The sequence below is a fragment of the Tamandua tetradactyla genome, chromosome 25, assembly GCF_023851605.1.
Source record: "Tamandua tetradactyla isolate mTamTet1 chromosome 25, mTamTet1.pri, whole genome shotgun sequence".
In the NCBI taxonomy this organism is placed as follows: domain Eukaryota; kingdom Metazoa; phylum Chordata; class Mammalia; order Pilosa; family Myrmecophagidae; genus Tamandua; species Tamandua tetradactyla.
This window is the reverse complement of record NC_135351.1, coordinates 1,722,458-1,742,782: the sequence shown is the minus strand read 5'-3', so window position 1 is coordinate 1,742,782 and position 20,325 is coordinate 1,722,458. Positions and strand designations below refer to the sequence as shown.

The window sequence follows — 20,325 nt, the reverse complement described above, 5'->3', positions numbered from 1 at the left end:
TCAGTTCCATGTTGAGCTTCTATTTTCATTTAAAACATATAAATATATTTTTATTCACCAATTTTAAGACAGGCTTATTTTTAATGGATCTACAGATTGGAAATCTGTAACTCTTTGTAAAACATTCAGTGCAACTTACATAGAAACAAAAATAACTGTTTCTTTGCACTCATTTCATCAGTTCATATACTAATTATTTAAATTACATAATTGCAATAACAAGTATAACTGCCATAAACCAGATGGTTCTTGATATGCACATAACCCAGCTGGAAGGAGCAGAGGTCTACAAATATATTGGAGAGGGACCTCCTCTTTCCATGTCCTGGGAGCATCTTGAGTGTGTTATTAAAAAGGAGTGGTAGAGTGGGCAACAGTGGCTCAGTGGCAGAATTCTCACTTGCCATGCCAGAGACCCGGGTTCGATTCCCAGAGCCTACCCGTGCCAAAAAAAAAGTAATAGCAGTTCTGTTTCCTCTGACTGAGGAAACTCTTATCAGCCCAAACTCTCCCCCACAGATAACAACTGTAAACTTTGAATAATATATAAAAGACCAACACCTGACGCATTAAAAAATGACCATTACTGGGCAGATTCTGAAAGAAATGGTACTTAAATGGGTTCCCTACTTTTTATGGATTTTTAGCTTTAAGGCAGACTGCCTAAATTCCTGCCAACTTTCTAGCTTGAAGTATAGGATTCAGGGCAATCACAACTGTTAGAAACTGAGGGAGGTAGTCCAGAGAGTAGACAGGAAGAGCCCACAAATTCTTCTGCCATAATCTCTGGTTGACATTCCATCCAGCCTAGCTAAAGTTAGAAGAACTGAACTAAGAATTGAACTGCTGCCCAAGAGATAAAAAATGTCAGTTTGTGTCCAATTAAGTTAATTTCTTGCTAAAATAAACAAAAGTCAGCACTCTTCAGAGGCATATTACAGAATCCAGTCTCCACAACATAACATCCAGAATGTCTAAAATACAACCCAGATTTAATTGATATACACAAAACAAAACAGGAAAAAATGACCCATTCTCAGTAGTAAAGATGATCAACTGAGATTATCCTTGAGATGACCCATTTGGTGGAATTAGCGGACTAGGATTTTAAAGAAGCTGTATTCAGTGATTTATAGGAGAATATGTGCATAATAAATAAATAGATAGGAAAGCTCAGCAGCAAATGTTTGAACCACAAGAAATGGTGAATGAAATTCTTCAGGCTGAAGGGAAATGGTACCAGAAGGAAACAGACATTCAGGCAGAAAGAAGAACATCAGAAATGTAAATATGTGGGTAAATGTAAAAGATTTTTTCCTTCTCAATTTTTAAAAAAAACATATTCCTTATAAACCAACAATTATACCATTGCCTTGTGGGATATATGATGTATGTAAATGTAAAACATAAGACGGCTATAGCACAAGGATGAGGGGGGGATAACATGGATTAATAGAGTTGCAAAATGTCTAAATTTTACATGAAGTGGTACATTAACAATAAGTAGAATATGAAAAATAAAGACGTACTGTAATACCTAGGGCATCCCTATGATGATGTCTATCTGTGTCATCAGTACGGTAGCCACTAGCCACATGTGGCTCTAGAGCATTTGAAATGTGTTTAGTCTGACTGAGAAATTTCAATTGTTCTGAAAGTCCTAGCCAAAGCAATTAAGCAAAAAGAAAGAAAGAAACGTCATCCAAATTGGAAAGGAAAACAGAAAGCTTCTCTATTGCGGATGATATGATCCCATATAGAGAAAATCACAAGGAATCCACCAAAAAAAAAGGTATTAGAGCTAACAAATGAATTCAGCAAAGTGGCAGGATATAAAATCAGTACATAAAAATTAGTGATGTTTCTATACACTATCAGTGAACAATCTAAAAAGGAAATCAAGAAAACAATTTCGTTTACAGTAGCAACCAAAAGAGTCAAATATCAAGGGATAATTTAACCAAGGGTGTAGAGGACTTGTACACAGAAAACTACAAAGCATTACTAAAAGAAGTTAAAAATCTAAATAAATAAAAAGATATTCTTTGCTCACAGATTGGAAAACTGTAATGCTGTTAACATGTCAGTACAACCCAAAGTGATTTACAGATTCAACAGAATCCCAATCAGAATTCCAACACTCTTCTTTGCATAAATGGAAAAGCCAATCATCAAATTCATATGGAAGGGTAAGGGGCCCTGAATATTTAAAATCATTTGGAAAAAGTTGGAGAATTCACTTCTAGATTTTAAAATTTGTTACAAATCTATAGTAATCAAAACAGCCTGGTCCTGGCACAAGGACAGATATACAGACCAATAGAATCGAATTGAGAGTTCAGAAATAAACCCTCACGTCTTTGGCCAACTGATTTTTTTTTTTTGCCAGAAATAATTATAGCTTTGTGGATCTAAATTTAGAAATGCTGAAAAATTACTGACTTGAGTGGCCAGTTGATTTTTGCAAAGTATGCCAAGTCCACTCAATAGGGAAAGAGTAATCTTTTCAACAAATGATTCTGGGAAAACTGGATCTCTGTAAGCAAAAGAATGTAGATGGATCCCTGTCTCAGAACCACAGGCAAAAATTAACTCAAATTAGATCAAAGACCAAAACATAAGAACCAAAAGCTTTAGGTTAGCTAAAATTTTGTATAGTTATAATTCCTGTACGAGGCAATCCACCTGTTTGGAGTATACAAGTCATTAATTTTTAGTATATTCACAGAGTTGGACAGTTATCAGCACAATTTTATAACATTTTTTTACCCTAAAAAGAAGCCCCATGCTTCTATTCAGTATGTTTTCAGTTTTCATCTAGGTTGTAGCATTCTCTCTTATTGACCAATAGTACATATCCATTCATCAGTTGGTAAGCATTTGGGTTGTTTCTGCTTTTAGCTAATATGAATAATGCTGTTGTGAATATTCCTGTATTACTTTTTCATGAACCTATATTTTCATTTCTCTTGGGGAGAAAACTAGGGGTGGAATTATTGGGTCATATGGTAGTAACTCTATGTTTCACCTTTTGAGGAGCTGCTAGACTGTTTTCCAAAGTGGCTGGATCATTTTACATCAACACCAGCAGTGTGTAAGGAGTCCAATTTTTCTACATCCTCATCAGCACTTGTTATTTTCCATTTTCTAAATAGCCATTCTAATGGGCATGAAGTGGTGTCTCATTATAGTTTGGATTTACATTTCCCAAATGGCTAATGATGTTGGGCACCTTTTCATGTTTTATGGCTGTTTTGTATGTCGTCTTTGGAGAAATATCTATTCAGATCCCTTTCCCTTTTTTTAATTGGATTTTTTATCTTTTTATTATTGAGTTGTATTGTTTATATATTCTGTATACAACTCCCTCATCAGATATTTGATTTGCACAGTTTTCCTCCCATTCTGGGATTGTCTTTTCACTTTATTGGTGGTATCCTCTGCGGCAAAGTTTTTAGCTTTGATGATAGCCAGTTTATCTCTTTTGTGTGTGTGTGTTGCTTGATTTTGTTGTCATTTTTTGAGTATGCTTTGCCTCTCCAAAGGTCACACAGATTTATTCGTATGTTTTCTTCTGAGAGTTTTACAGGTTCATCTCTTATATGGAGATCCGCGATCCACTTTGAGTTGATTTTTGTGTTAAGGAAGGGATTCAACTTCATCCTTTTGCATGTGGATATCCAGTTGTCTCTGCATCAGTCGTTGAAAAGATTATTTTTCCCTTATTGAATTGTCTTAACTTTTTGAAAAATCAATTTACCATAACTGTAAAGGTTTATCTCTAGACTCTCGAGTCTCTCCCATTGACTCAGTTTTCTATTCTTGTGCTAGTGCCACTCAGATTTGATTGCTGTTTTCTTTCTTTCTTTTTTTTTTTTTTGGCGAGGGCAGGCACTGGGAATCGACCCAGGTCTTTGGCATGGCGGGCGAAAACTGCCTGCTGAGCCACCGTGGCCTGCCCTTGCTGTAGTTTTGGTGTAAGTTTGAAATTGGGAAGTGTGACGCCTCCGCCAGTGTTATTCGTTTTACAGGATTGTTTTGGGATTTTAGATCCATGGACTTGCCACGTGAATTTTAGGATCAACCCGAGAATTTCTGTAAAGCAAGCTGTGGTTTTGATAAGGGATCATGTTGGATCTATAGTACTTGAAGTTAGTTTTTGAGATTAGAGTCTGTGCCAGGACAGTGATAGGTGAGAGGAAATAAACCAACCCACTTCCTTAAATCTGTGACGGGGGGGGCGGGGGAGGCAGAATCGTTCAGGGCAGTGTTTCAGAGTTCAGAGTTTGCAGAGAAAAATTAGTGGTTAGATAGTAAACACAGATTGCTGGAAAATCAGTTCATAGCAAGGTACCTAGCACCTTTTGCCTTGACACAGTCATATATTTGACTGCACATTAATTTTCAGTAAAAGGAAATTTTGTCATAGCCAATTTCTTTGGACCATTTTCAAAAGTCTGTTCCTCGTATTAGTCAACCTGCTAAGTTAGTCCTTGCACTCAGGCTAAAGACTGCTCTACCTCATGTCTTGTTTGTATTTAATGATTGAAATATTGCCCTATTGTCACTTTTGTCTTTTTCTCATCTTTAGGCCAGGCTTGAAATCTGTGCATTAAGGGATACAGTGGCTATTTACTTGACACCTGAAAGCAAGTAAGATCCTAATATTCTTGTTCAGAGTGCTTTAGTAAAAGTAAACGTCGTTTATTATAATATAATATCCTTTGTAACAATAATTTATCAGAGTGAATGTTCATATTTTTCTTATGTGATAAAGTTTATATTTAGAATGATGTTTTTGTGTTTTTTTAGATAAAAAGTATGCATCTACCGTAAACCAAGAGTTTCCAAGGCAGCTTCTTTGTAGCACAATAGGAAGGGAAAGGGGTTTATTATAATTTAGTTTTCACTACTGTTGATAACTATGCTCTCATAAATGACCTAGCAGAGCATTACATGCTTCCTAGAAAAGAAGAAAATAAGAATCATCAGACTCTGAAGGACAGTTCAAATGTGTAAATATCAGCACAAGAGGAAACCTTGTGGTTTGTCTGCAAAATTTTGTAGTGGAAATTTGATGATAAATTTTAGCTGTTTTGAATGAAAGTCAGGATTTCCTACCATAGAAATATTAATAAGTGAACTGAAACAGCACTAACTACTTAATTCTGAAAAGTGATTCTACTTCCTTGACAATATTCCCTAGGAATTACCTGGTGATATTGTTAAGGGGGCTGAGAAGCCAAATAGTATGTGTTCCAACCCAATTTAACCCCAAGACATGCCAGGCAGAAAATTGCAGAAGTTTTAAAGACTTACAGACAGGAGAAAATTCATGCCAGTGGTGGCCTGTTGGGAGATGGAAGACAGCATTCTGCACAAACAGGAGGAAGAGGAGTGCCTAGGGGTCAGGTTATAAGGTTCAGCAAAATCCTGTGAGAGTTGGTTACCACAGTAATTAGGGGAGGGGAGTTTTTGTTTTTGTTTTTTTCCTTTCTCCCTCATGAAAAAAAATATGTATTTTAATTTTATTTGTACATTTAATCACCAGGGGAGGGGATTTTAATGAATGTCACTCAGGCTGCCATATGCTTCCCTAAGGGAGGGGTTCTGACCCCTGGCTTGCCACAGTCCACCCCCAAACAGCAGTTTGCATTGTCTGTGTGACATACACTGCATCCATATTCCACAACAACACTGTAAGCCAAGAAAGGGAATTAAATCATTCTACTGATAATTGATTAAACCTATGATTTCAGTCTTAAATGAGAAGATTCTTTTCCAGATTTTCCAATGTGCTGCATTCTGCCAGACCAGCAGCGTATTCTGCACAGTCCAGTTCATAGGCGTCACAGTCCAGGGCAGACTGGTGGCACCCAACAGTGGCCGTTCAGTGCACACTCAGCTTTGAGATCTATTGTGCATGTAGGTTACTGCAGAAAGGTATCTGCTGTGATGCTGAAGGCAAAAAAGAATACAAGCTAAATTTCCTTTAGTAGATAGAACTGTTCCTGGAGGACAGGTGCTGTGACCATACCTTTTCCCTCTGCAATTGCAGGGAAACTTCTGGAATCAAATCCACAGTTAGCCTAGGCACAGTAAATATACATGGAGTCATACACACTGTTCCTTGAGGTACGGGGTGTCCTGTGCTGGTTACATATACAACTCTGGAAATTTGGGGCATGCCCCATACCTCATGGCCTCAGGATTCCTAATCAGCATGACTGCATTGGCCAGGACCACGGCTGGTCAGCCTTATTTTCCCCAATTTCAAATGCTTGTGGCACAGGCAAGAGCAAGTATTTTCATTACATCATTGTGGCTGTAGCATTGCTGATCCTTTTATTTGAATATGTAGTACTTGCATGGGCCCTGCCATTGCCAGTTCAGTAGGAGCAGGAGCAGCTGCTCGAGTCCACAGATCAAGGCTGGTGAGGGCCAGATACAACCGGCATGTTCACTGCTGCAGTGCTTGCTTGTTATCTATTAACTGCTCCTTTAGGAACCCATTCATTCTTTTGACTAACCCTTTTGTGGGGTTGTAAGCAAATAAAATGTCTGTAAGATGTCAGGTTCACTAGTAGCCCAGACTTGAGTTAGTTGTCTGATAAAGGAGGTCCTTTATCACTGTCAACATGTGTGGGGACCCCAAAGAATGCACTGAGCTTTTTTTTTTAATTAATTAAAAAAAATTAACAAAACATTTAGAAATCATTCCATTCTACATATACAATCATTAATTCTTAATATCATCACATAGTTGCATATTCATCATTTCTTAGTACATTTGCATCGATTTAGAAAAAGAAATAAAAAGACAACAGAAAAGAAATAAAATGATAATAGAGAGAAAAAATAAAAATAAAAAAACTATACCTCTCATGCAGCTTCATTCAATGTTTTAACATAATTACATTATAATTAGGTAGTATTGTGCTGTCCATTTCTGAGTTTTTGTATCCAGACCTGTTGCACAGTCTGTATCCCTTCAGCTCCAATTACCCATTATTGCACTGAGCTTTTTGAAACTACATATTGTAGCTCTTTGGTTCGCTTTCCCTTCTGGGAAGGCCAGCAATAGTCCAGTGGCCATATCTACAGCTGTAAAAGCATATTTTGTACCTCCAAATAAGGAAATGGGCCCAATATAATCTACCTGCCACCTGGTGACCAGAATCTGCTCGTGGATAATGTGACCGAGTTGATGAGGAAGCATGTTTGGGTGTTGCAGTGAACAGGAGGGGCAGGTATCCGCAACTTCTTTCAGTTGTCTAGTGATGGACAGCTGGATTGCCATGTCAGAGTCTGGTACCCTTGGTGTCCTGTCTTTCAGTTCAACCATTTATCAGCCTTGTGCGATGTTGGATCTAAGCTAAGAATTCTTGCCGAAGTATCTGCTTGAATACTGCCAGGTAAAGAATCAGTGTTATAGGCAGAGACATGAAACATAGTTCCTTTCACTTGTGACAAGAAGTGCGGAAGTATTCCCCTATTTCTTGTCCCCATAAGGGTCAGGTGACAACAATCCATTGCTCTTGCTTCCATGTGGCCATCCACATTAGCAGGCCCCGGTACATTGCCCAGTTGTCAGCAGAAATAGTTAATGCCTCCTGGTTTGTGAACAATGACCACCCATATAGCCCTTATCCAGTCCATAGTCATAATTTCCCACCATACTAGATTGCATGGCTACTGCCATCCTGGTAGCAGGCTGCCCATGTGCAGACCCATTAGTTTATCAGCAGACTTAGGTATACTGCTGGTATCCATCAGTGGTGGGCATAGAGACAACCACCTTGGAAGGTTCTGCAGGGAGAGGAGGGACAAGTGTCTTTCCGCATAGGAAACTAGTCTCAGGATATCATAAATTTCTACACATAAGGGATTGTTGTTGAAAATGCTGAGCTGCTTTCCATTTTGTTAATGTGCTTAATTGTGCACTGCCAGGGTGAAGCTTAGTGGCAGTATCACATATCCACCCCTGTATGGGGATGCCTGTTCTTAATTTCACAGGGCATTTCCGAATTAGTCCTTCAACTTGCAGTAAGGTATTTTAGGCAGCATACAGTTGGTCTTCTAAGGAACTGTACCACAGTTCGGCTCTTTCCAGAGCTGAAACCAAAAGCCAGTGGGAACTTGCTTTGCCTGTTGCCTTTGCCACAAGCCCCACCCAAAGCCAATATCAGTACTGGACATAATCTCATTCACAAGGCACATCTGGGTCCACACACCCACCCCTGTCCACCTCCATAGAGCCTAAGCCTGTGCTATAGCCTATTTGGCTTTTTCAAAAACAGCCTGTTGGGAGGTATCCCATTTTTCCTAATCAAAACATACACAGGTTTTAACATTTAGGCTAAATGAGGAACAAAAGTTCTCCAATACCCAACAATTCCAAGAAAGCCATTAATTATTTTGCTATATGTGACATAGAAAAACATTATACCTTATGAATTACTTCAAAAGGAATAATTTTTGCCTTTCCTAATCATACAACACCCAAGAATTTGAAAGGGCATTTCAAAAAATTTGAAAGGGCATTACAGTTTATCGGGATTGTGATAGGTTTAGGTGTCAACGTGATTGGTGATGGTGCCCAGTTCTATTGCTGTGGATTTAAATCACAGCATGTGAATTTCATCTGTGGCTGATTACATTTGTAGCCAGCTGAGAGGAGTACCTCCTACAATGAGTGACACTTAATTTAATCATCTGGAGGCTTAAAAAGAAGTCAGATCAGAGAGAAGCCCCTGAGCATGGCTCGGCTCAGCACTCACAGCCAGCATAGACCCGCTCATTGGGAGACGCAGAGAGAAGATGCCCTGGAGAAAGCCATTTGAAACCAGAAGCCTGGAGAGAGGGAGCAGACTTCACTGTGTGCCTTCCCATGTGATAGAGGAAGCCAGATGAAAGCTAGCTTCCTTTCCTCTGAAGAACTGTAAATTTGTAACTAAATAAATCCCCTTTATAAAAACCAACCCATTTCTGCTGTAACATTGCATTCCAGCACCTTTAGCAAACTGAAAACACAATTAATTGCCCATCCCTGACTGTTAAGATGAAATAGCAATGAGCCTAAAGTTTTTAGTTCTGGGGACTTACTAGTTAACATGACATCATCAATATAAGAAAATAGAGTTACACTTTGCCACTTAGTCAAATCCTTTGCTATGAGTGTTTGGCAGATAATGGGGCTATGTAAATAGCCTGTGGGAGCTCAATGAAAATCCTCTATTCTCCTTCCAAGGTGAAGGTGAAAACAGGTTGACTGGCCCTATTTAAGAGATTACCAAAGGAAACAATGTGATAATGACATAATTAAATGCTAATTCCTTAAAGAGGCAACTTTCAGTAATGCCATTTACAAAGATGTCTTTACTTGATTTTCTGCTTTCTAGACCTGTTCTTTTTTCTACTTTTCATCATCAGATTAAGAATCTGTGGGATCCCAAACCTTTGGGTTCCAGTCAGGGGAAGTCAGGATATATCTTACTTGCCCCTTAGGTAGTCTGTACCCTTTTATTCTAGCATACCAGCACGCCAATATTTCTAAACTCCTGTCCACATGGTGTAGCTTCTTACAACACATCCTTCAAGTCTCCTGATGTATCTGTCTTTCTGAGACAGTCGGCTGTACCTGGCTGTACTGCCTACAACAGCCAGCTGACTGCAGCACAGCCAAACAAGTGAGCAGCCCCTCCCCACATCAAGGAAGCAGGCCGCCCAGGAGTACCCCCCAGAGTCTCTTTTCCCATGGCTTTTATGGCTGGCTGGCTCACCAACTCTTCCAACCCAACTTCAAGACCAAACAGCATGCGAGACGGAAAATAGCCCGTGAGTTTTAATTAGGGACTTATAAAGAGCGGAGAAATAGTTTTCCCACTGGCCGGCAGTTGGGAAATGGAAGTCAGCACTCGATGCAAACAAGGAAAGGGGAATGCCTAGGGGGCTACTTTTGACTTCATTCCTTTTTCCTTTGTCATGTAAAGAATGGATAGTGAACTTTTTCAGTATTTATACATCTCTCTGTTTTCCTACAGATTTTAAATATGTCTCAAGACTATATCTGATTATTATAAAAAGCAGACCCTATAGATGTCAATACTGTAAATGTCCCTATTTGTGTAATCTTTCACAAGATTGTTCCTATTTCCACTTAATTCCCTTCCTTTATCTGGAGCCTGTTTTTTTGAAAAGAATCGCCACATTCCTCGCACATCTGTAGTGAGTTACATCCTTTTCTCACCAGTTTCTCCTTTAGCCTTCACAGTAATGTTTCATTTCCTAGTTTGGTTTTTCTGGCCTTAGTCCTGCAAAGCCTCCAACTGGTAATTACCCTCACTTTTACTTTTGCTTTTTCTACTGTTTCTCACTTTTGCTTATATTTCCCCTTGCTCCACTGGTTCATTTTGGTTTTTTTTTATATCTAAGATATGCTTACAAATATTTAAGGTATGCTTATGAATTTTTGAATTCCTTTAGAACTATGAAATGCTTCTGTTCAAATGCTGATATTTATGCTCTAGGTCTTGTTTTAAACAAGCTTTGGAAGCCCTGCCTCAGCTCTCAAGTGGAGCAGATAAGAAGTAAGTTCTGTATTTTATTCTCAGACTCCAATTAGGTATGTTGAACAAAATTTTATTACCTGTACCTCTTTTTTAAAATGATTTGGATTTAAGGCTGAGCATTTCTTAATAGCCCTTAATTTCATGCATTATGTTAACTTTACCTTGCCTGGCAGTATGTCAAGTGACAAAATAAAACCTTTCTTCTGGGTTTGTGGCAGTCAGAGAAACTAGTTCTTTTCTTGCTCAAGGACCATTGAGAAATAAAGAGCTAATAGGGAAAAGTTGTAAGAACGCTTATTTAAATTTGACTCACACAGTAAGCTATATTATTATATTAGCTTAGTTTTAAAGAAAATATTTAGGTAAATGTAAAAGGACATCATAGTAAAATACAGATTCAGAGATTTTTTTTTCTTTTTCTGTAGCTCAGCAGTGTAAAATAACATTGTGTTCTGTAAAATATGAAGTATTTAGGAAGAGCAGATTTGTGCATATCAAACATAGTAAAGTTGTATATATTTCATTACTACATTTACTGAAAGCCTGAATTTAAACTTTACCACTTAACAACTGCCTATAACAGGAAATTCTGGTCTGAGAAGAGATCTAGGCCAGGCAAACTCCCTAAATGTCCATCCTACCCTCAGCTGAAGCAGTGAAATGTTGTAAATCTTTATTCCCTCATCAATAGTAACCAAAGTCCATCCACCCTTAACTCTTGGCTGATCAACCCTCAAACAAATATTTATTTATGGCACCCTTAACTCCTGGAAAAGTGCTGTGCTGGATCCTGGAATGATACAAGAGATGTAAACTACCCCGGAGCTTGTAGTCTAGTTGGAGAAGTAATAAAAACACCAGTCAAAAAGATAATTGGCAGTATCAGGCTGTTCCAAGTTTGCACTGAATTAATCCTACAGCCATGGTGAATGTTGTGGAAACTCAGAGGGGAGAGAGATGATATTTGGACTGGGGTTCATGGGAGGGCACGTTCCCCATGGGAATTGATATTTGGACTGAGTTTTGAGGAGCACGGAGCACTTGGGCAACTTCTTCAGATTTTATGTGCCTAATATCATTCCTTGAGGATGTTCTTAAATGAGCCAATGGATGAATACACAAATCATGTCCACATATACAACCATTTCTCCCATTTTCCTGCTTGCTGCTTCTCCTCACTAAATTTCAGCTCTGTCTGCATTGGTTCCAACCTCTTTTCATTTCTTTAAAATAAATATGATAAAAGGTTAAAACAATCACTATTATTTTTAACATGTAAAACATGACTCAAAAGAAAAACAGACCCCCTCAATTAGTCCTTGGTAAGGGCTGTATTTTAGATTTAATATTACAACAGTATTCTGATACTGAGCAATGTTGAACTGTGAAATAACTCTTGAACCCAAAAGCATTAACCAATTTGTATAGCTTGTAATTTCTTTCAAGATGTCATGCCTAACACATAATAGATCCACACATTAAAAATAATAGCTCAGACAGCAGCACATCTAATCCTTTATTTTCAGACAATTCATGGTAAGATAGAGCCTGGGTCTTAGTTGCTTCACTGAACTCTTAGATCCCTTCTGGCTCTAAAATTATGGTAAATATATCACACGAGTTGAGGAAAGAAATTGAAATATCAGGTAGTAGAATGATTTCCCCAGTGGAGTTAAAACTAACTGATTCTTTGGATGCGTAATTCCCTACTTTAGGTCACCATTCTCCAATATTTGTTAAAAGATAAAAATGCAGCATTACAGGAATTGAAAATAGATCAGAGGTTGCTGGGGACAGAGAAGGGGTTGACTCCACAGGGCAGCACAAGGGAAGTTTGGGGTGGAGGGGTAATGGGCCATTCTGTACCCTGATTGTGGTAGTTGTCCCACAACTATATGCTTGTCAACATTCAGAAAACTCAACACCAAGAAGAGCGAAATTTAGTGTATGTAATTTTTTAAGTGAACTGAAACAACAGTCAGTTTTACAGAGGACCCTAATTAATCTGGGAGTAGGGAACAGGAGGGAGACTTATGCATATAAATAACCTTGACTTCTTTGATTAACTTATTTCACTTATTGAGTTAAGAATCTGTAAATAATACCATTTTTCGCTACCTTCTGAAAACAGCAAGCACAAGTCAAAGTGTTTTCCTCTTTAGCTGGGCAACCTTCATGCTGCCGGGATGTAAAATCTGTTCTCCTCCCTGTAGGTCATTGGAGGAGCTTCTGAACAAGTTCAAGAGCAGTATGCACTTGCAGCTCGCCTGCTTCCAGGCTGCTTCTTCAACCATGATGAAAACATAAAAATCTGCAAAATAAGGACAATCTGAAAGATAATGAGTGATAAAACTGTCACTTTTCTTAAATGACCTAAAGGTATTTGGCATATAAAGCTTTGGGTTTGTGATTGTTCTCCCCTGCCACCCCCCCCCAAAATTGGTTGCTTAGAAAGATGTTGGTATATTTTTCTTTTAACCAAAATGACCTTATGTGAAATGCCTTCACAGTATTTGCTTTGTCAACTTTATTGGATTAGGTCCTGCATGACTGTTTGCAGCACATCTTACCGTGTGTTATTTCTTGACTGTCTGTCACATGGATACTAATGCAGGAAGGTTCACTTGCTTGGGGAATGTTTAAAGATAGCATGCGCTTTGTGACAAAGCACTTCTCAGTGTCTCATCTACTGGATGAGGTACTGGCAGCTTCTAAAACGCAAAGACTGATAAGAGATTTGGAAAATTGTTATATTTAGACATCTATTCTAAACTGTATAGCTGCACTTAAACTGTACAAATGACTGTGAATCACCCAGTTCAAGTGGGGTTTTGGAAATATTGCAACCTGGATAAAATGTCATATTTAGGGTAAATTATTTGTTGTCCACATGTCCATGGATTAACTTTGCATTTTGTTACCTAATTTTTCAGAGTGGTAAACATTAAGCACCTTTTTCAAGGGAGCTTTTTAGTTTTCACTTCACCTTTAATTTGACTTATGTCACTTCATGGTTGTCACTGTGTTTGCTTGTCCCTGGGTTCCTGCACATCTGATATCACTACATTTGTGTACCTGGCACTAAGGTGATATGGCAAGCTTTATTGGTGGTGGCTACAATCTTCCTTTGTCCTAAAGCCAAAGCCCAGCCTTTGATGACTTGCACTCCCTCCACGGCTGTTCTACCACATCTTACCTCCAAATGACTTGCTCAGTAGCTAAAAGAATTCTGGTCTGGCAACAGCCTGTGTTTTCTGAAGATACAAAGAAAGCTCCTCAGTTGCCAGGTGGTAAAAGATGCAGCTGAACCTTGTATGTTTGTCCTACATTCCCTGGTGACTTCGTTTACTGGAATCGGTTCAGGTCACCATGACCTCTTTGAAAGGGAGCTTCCCCCACCTAACTTCATCACAACATTTTGCATTAGTAAGTTGAGTAATCCTCTCTTTGTAGTCTACTTGTCACGGATCTCCAAATTTTCTGTGGGTGTCAAAGAATCCTTTTTCTCAAGGCCGAAATTAATGTCTTTAAATAATACAGGTAATTTTAGAGCACATTATAGCCATATACAGTGCCCATTATTTGAAGTAAGTAAATGTTATTGTGTTTGTTCATTTGGTGTATAGTAACTAGAAGCAAAAGTTTATCATCTTTTACAATTATAGTTGATAAAGCATATTAAGCAATGGAGCATATTAAGCAAACAAAATATTGTTTCTCCCAAGCATGTTAATCATTGTAATCTAACATGACTATGTACTAAATTACAAACCTGCAATCCTGAATGTGTGTGGCTATTTTAAATATCTATTACCGGAGATTCAGCCAATATAGAAGCTGTCTTCAATGTAAGATGTAATTTAGTTGACTTTTCCCCCTAAGCATTTTTATTTCAACATATTTTCATTATCTGTATAACTTTTTATGTGTCTAGTTTTAACGCTCAAAATAAATACTGAAATTTGGCTTTACCTTATATTTGTCTAATCATTGTCAGAAAGCATGTTAGATATCTTGCTAATTTTTCCTATTTGTTGGAGATTTACCCTATGCTAGGCTGTATGCTAAATTATCTCATTTAGTCCTTAAAAGAACCTTACAGGTGGGTCAGTAGTAGGTTCATTTCACAGATAAGAAAATTGGGGCTTAGAGAAAGGTTGTGTCTTATCTAAGATCACAAGGCTAGTTAGTGTAAGTGGCTGGATCAGTGTGCAAACGCATAATTGTCAGACTTCATCCCTCATTAACCCAGCAACTACACAGTTCTTTCTCCCAGTTGACCATGCTTTCTGCCCTCCAGTCACCAGGGACACAAATCAAATCAAAGCGCATAAATGCCAGAGGATAATAAACTTCAAGCAGCATAGGAACAACTAAGGGTTTTCTGGGTCAGAGAATGGAGGATAAATGGCATAAAAACCCTATACTTAAATGAGGTGGTTCAAGGAATAATTTTCCAAGTCAGAGGGCACTTCTTAGAAGAAAGGGGAATTTCAAGACCTACTTGCGTTGCGGAAGAGCAGTTGAGATGGTTGAGAGAAATTGGGAGTGTATGACGTAAGGTAGAGAAAATAGAGGAACAGACTTGGAGCGAGTTCCCAAAGAGGTGGCTGAGAAAAAGCATTAAGATATGCAGGGTGTCTTCAGCCATCAGATCACATTTTGGTTTTAGCACATCTATGTTTATGTGGGTCAGTATGGCTTCATGTGAGTTAGCTGCATCGGTCTTACTTTACATGCAACAGGAATATTAGAAACTAATTTGGTTTGACCAAGACTTTCTGTATCAGTATACTGTGAATGTGGTATGTTCTAGAAATGATTTGGGCATTGCAAAGCAAGCATCATTCCTGGTGGCACAGTTCACTGAGTCACTCTTCTTTCTTTGTCATCATTGCTACAGTTTTCTTAAAGGGAATGAATAGAAAAGATTAAATTTTTATCCTGGGTTTGGTATAAGGTGGTGATACGTGTTTCTGTTTTGATCATGTGCTGTGGGATATTCTGCTGTTAATTGCACAACAGTATTATAAGTGTGTATTTTGAAAAGTTACAACTTTCAACCAGTTTTTAAAAGAAATTTCTTAAAGTCAAATGTATTTTAATAAATGCTTTAAAAATTATGCATAACTTTATAGACTGAAACTTAGATATATTAACATTAAACTTTATCTAACAGTACTATTTTTATATGGATTTATAAAGTACTCTGAAAACTAAAAGATTTTAATATATAGTCAATATATCACCTCAATTAAAGCTGCAGTTCTAACAATTTTAGGTTTGCTGTAAAAGCTAGTTATGTATATTTGTATAATAAAGTCACCTGTCATTTTATTTATTGATGTTATTTCATTTTCATTTCACCCACAATTGTTACTCAGTTTTACCATATGTATCACTGGAATGCCTTTTTATACTTGGCCAGGTTATAAATACAAAGTAATAAATATTGTATGAGCAGGATCTGGGTCTTTGTGTTACCTGTTTACATTTTGACTACTGAAAGTTAGTAAGATGTAGCACTCTTTCTCCTAATGGCACCAAACTCATGGACAAGGTTAGCACTGAAGCTGGGCATCCTGGCTTCCATCAGTGTTTTAACCATGACTGGTATCCCATTGATTAGGTTTTGTTGATGTTGTTGTTACTGTTATTTCTGAACATTTTTCTTGAATGGTCCTGTCAAACCTCCCTACAAACCATCTCGCTAGGCATAAATCCCTGAGAGCCAAGACTGAATGAACTCTGCTGAACTCCACCTGAATGCCAACAGGCAAAGACAGCCTATGATGGACCACCAGAGGACCCACCGTAGAGAAAGGAGGAGAGACAAGGAAGAATGGGACCATGCAGTCACAAAAGTCAGGAGACCTGGCAAGGATTACATAAAAATAAAGCAGTTATCAGCAAGACCATATGTTGCAGATATGCCAAAAGGCTGAGTACCAAGAAGTGATTGCTGGATTTCACATTTCAAAAATCTTCATAAAAGAACCAGACGGAAAATGATAAGGAAGGAACCAGAGAACCTGAATACATGGCTTCATTTCTCTGAACTCAGGGTAGGACTCTTATTGAAAACTGCCTCTTGGTTGAAAATCACTAAGTATCCCAGCCTCAAGACAAAAGTGAAATTCCTAAGAGTCATTCCTGAAGGGTCACTCCTAGCTCCCTTTTCTTCTTAAATTCTCTGAATGTCTGATAAATTCCTGCTGCCTCTGCTTCTTTATGGAATGACTTACAAACAGCATACTCACCCCTTTCCAAATGTTTGTCACATTTTCTCTTCCTAAATGTGCCCCAGGCTTCTACTGGACAGGCACCAGGGACATGTCCGATGACCAGGGAGTGGTTTTCTTTTCCTCCTTGTTTCCCCATGCTGTGCTCTCAGCTGGCCCCCAAAAGCCCTGCCATGGACTGCAAAGAAGGGTCTGAGGTCAGTAGGCTTCAGAGGGAGGACTGCAGGCCCTAGGCCGCAGAAAATATCCATTGAGTGTTAATTGATGAATTTATATTAATAAATGAGTCAAGTTATCTCTTTATATCTTGTAACTACATTTGTATTTATACATAGTTTAAAGAGTCAAGTGGTTCCACAGAACTGGTTGAAGAAGCAAACAGTCCCTCTAACAAATTTCCCCAATTATTTGCTCCCTGAAAGTGTCCCCTCCCAACTCTACTAGCTGATCTGATTCTTTCGGCATTTACCTTACAGATTTATGTTGCTCCTCCTTAACTCTCTGGTTTCGGTGACTGTTGTCTCCCTACAATAGAAAATGAGGATTTAGCTCTTTAATCATCTCTGCCATGCACACACTTCCGTTAACCCCTTCCAATGTGTTCATTTTGGTTAGTGTTTGGTTTGTCAGTGTTCACATTATTATGCTTATATGAATATAATTCAGTGCTAAGCCAGTAATGCAGTATATTTTTCCCCTTCTGCTTTTTGTGTTTTCTATATATTCTACATCATATTATCTCTAAACTCCCTCCACCCAAGTTGTACAAATATCATTGCAATATATTCGAACACATGGGTGTTTTATTAGCTTTATCTTCTCAAAAAGTTTTGCCCGCGGCTTTTTGGCTGCCCCGGTCTGAGCCAGGTGCCGTCTAGCCCTGCCCCACCCGATCTCCCTTCATAGTCATCACCCATAACTTCCCACCGCCCACCTTCTGTGTTGGAGCAACTGCATTTGCATCCCTTGCAGAGCAGCTCAATCTCTGGAAACTTCCTGAAGAGTATATGGGAGATAAAATTTTTTGAGGCATGATTATCTGAAGAAAATCTTTATTATATCTTCACATTTAATTGATAGTTCAGCTGGTTTATTAAGCTGCCGGAATGCAATATACCTGAAATGGAACAGCTTTTAAAAAGGGAATTTTATAAGTTGTAAATTACAATTCTAAGACCATGAAAATGTCCAAATGAAGGCACCAACAAGAGGCTATCTTCACTCAAAAAGGCTGATGCCATCCGGAACACCTCTGTCAGCTGGGAAGGCACAATGGCTGGCATCTGCTGATCCCTTGCTCCTGGGATCCATTACTTTCAGCCTCTGTTTCCTGTGGTTTCCTCTCTAAGCATCTGTGGGCCTTCACTTAGCTCCTCCAGAACACAACTCTAGGTTCTGGTTTGCTTAGCATCTCATGGGAAGGCACATAGTGACATTGGCTGGGCTCTACCTGTGTCTTGGTATTGTACTCTTTGTTGGTACTCCAAGCATCTCCAAACATCCATGTCTCTGTCAGCTCTGAAGCAGCTGTTCTCCAAGCGTCTGCATCTGAGGTTTCTTCAGAATGTTTCCCCTTTTAAAGCACTCCAGTAAACTAATCAAGACCTACCTCAAATAGGCTCTCACATCTAATCAAAAAGCCATGCCCACAGTTAGACACACTGCAACTCTGTGGAGATAATCTAATCAGAGGTTCCTAACCTACCATGTTGGATCAGGATTAAAAGAAACAGCTGCCCCACAAGATTGGATGAAGGTTAAAACATGGCTTTTCTAGAGTACATAATAGTTTCAAACCAGCACAGCTGGGTATAGAGGTCTAGATTGGAAGTGATTTTTCCTCAGAATTCTGAAATCTGCTCTGTTGCCCAACAGGTTTTCTGTTCTCTACCCCATTCTTTGTAAAATCTTTACCCAGAGCTATGGAATTTCATAAGGTTCTATGAGCCCTTGAATTCCTACTACTTGAACTGATACCTTTAGATTCAGGGAAATTCCTTGAATAATTTGAATCCCTTGCTGCAAAACCCCATCCCCACCCCCATTTTTTCTGGACCCCCTAGCCTGGATCTTTCTTTCTTTTTTTTAATATATTTTCTCTCTTATTATGTCTTTTTCTATTTTCTGGGAGATTTCCTCACATCATCCAAGCTTTCCACTGATTTTGTTTTTTCACAAAGCAGTTTTTGTTTATGCAGAGTCTGGGCACCTCAGGGGTAGGAGGAGTAGGCGAGGTTCCTGTTTCAATCCAGGGGCCTCCTTAATATTGATTTGTTTTTACCGAACACGCAGGCAAGTGGCCTCATGGATTCAGTAAACCAATTATAATGTGAGTCTCTCTTAGAGCAACAAGGTTAGCGTCAATCTGTTTTGTACATCGGCCTTTCAACTACTCCAACTTCTGTTTCTGAAGGTTTGAAATCAATTGATGGATCAGTAGACAGGCCTGTCATTGCCGTTTCCATCGTCTGTTCAATTGTCCAGTCAGATTTCTTCACTTTTTTTTCCAGAAAGCTGGTTGACTCAGTCAGTTTAACTCCTGCTGCAGTGGCTTTAAGCCCGCAGTATCAGCTGCAGGGTCACACTTGCACACCTGAGGACCTTGTTCTTCGTCTGCACCAGTTAAGATCTTACAACCACCAAGAGGCCTTATTTCAGCACTCCGTGCACAGATCTGAGAAATATCTGCAATTTGTTTATGTAGCATGTCCACAGGACTCTCATAACCATTCTTCTGTTTCCGATTAGCTGCCTCATAGCGTGCCCTCTTTACCTGGGATCTGCTGTCAGCTGTCATTCCTGTCATCACATGTCCACTGTTTTCCACTATGTTGAATAAGTGAGTCACTGTGCTGGAATCCAGTAATTTATCAGGTACTTTCTTCTGTGTGGCAATTACTACACAGTGTTTCCCTCTGACAGCTACTGATGTAAGGCCACCCTGGGTAATAGCCTTAAAAGCACATTCCACTTGGTAGAGGCAGCCCCCAGGTGACAAAATGGTAGTGTGGCAGTCAACACCAGTGCTGGCACACAAGACATGTTGGTGCACCCACTGCTTCAAATACAGTCTCTGGGCCCCTCCATCAAGGTTTTATTTTGGCTGTTTTTAATTTATAAAAGTGTTTGCTCTCTAAATATTCCTTTTTATAGAACCTGTTTATTATTTCTCATTTCCCTGGGAATATTGATAATACACTTTTCTAGAGTAATTGGTTTTGTTGTTGTCCAGCTGTGTGGACTAGAATAGGGGACCATATCATTTGTTTATTTTTTAATTTGCCTTTTTTTTAAATTGTGGAAACATCTACAACATAAATCTTCCCATCCCATCCCCTCCCAAGCATACCATTCAGTAGAATTAATCACATCCCAGTGTTGCACTACCCTTGCCTCACTAGAACTTCACCCCAAACAGAAACATTACATTCATTTTACATTAAGTCCCCATTGCCCCTGCCCCTGTACTCTACTTTTCCTGTAATTTTGCATGCTTTCTAATATTTTCTTTG

The 20,325-nt window shown here is 38.8% G+C and overlaps 1 protein-coding gene and 1 pseudogene across 6 annotated transcripts in view; one reads left to right on the top strand and one right to left on the bottom strand.

Moving 5' to 3' along the window:
• EXOC2 (exocyst complex component 2) overlaps window positions 1-14,547 on the top strand; it is a 244,959-nt gene extending 230,412 nt beyond the window's left edge. For all 6 annotated transcript variants that reach the window (XM_077143499.1, XM_077143501.1, XM_077143502.1 and 3 more), the window contains 3 exons: window positions 4,592-4,653; window positions 10,530-10,589; window positions 12,785-14,547. In XM_077143499.1, coding sequence (XP_076999614.1) covers window positions 4,592-4,653; window positions 10,530-10,589; window positions 12,785-12,878 — 216 coding nt within the window. In that variant the 3' untranslated portion in view covers window positions 12,879-14,547. The remainder of the gene's footprint in view (window positions 1-4,591; window positions 4,654-10,529; window positions 10,590-12,784) is intronic.
• A 4,568-nt stretch (window positions 14,548-19,115) lies between these two features.
• Window positions 19,116-20,325, bottom strand: part of LOC143668746 (proteasome subunit alpha type-6 pseudogene) — a 46,713-nt pseudogene continuing 45,503 nt past the window's right edge.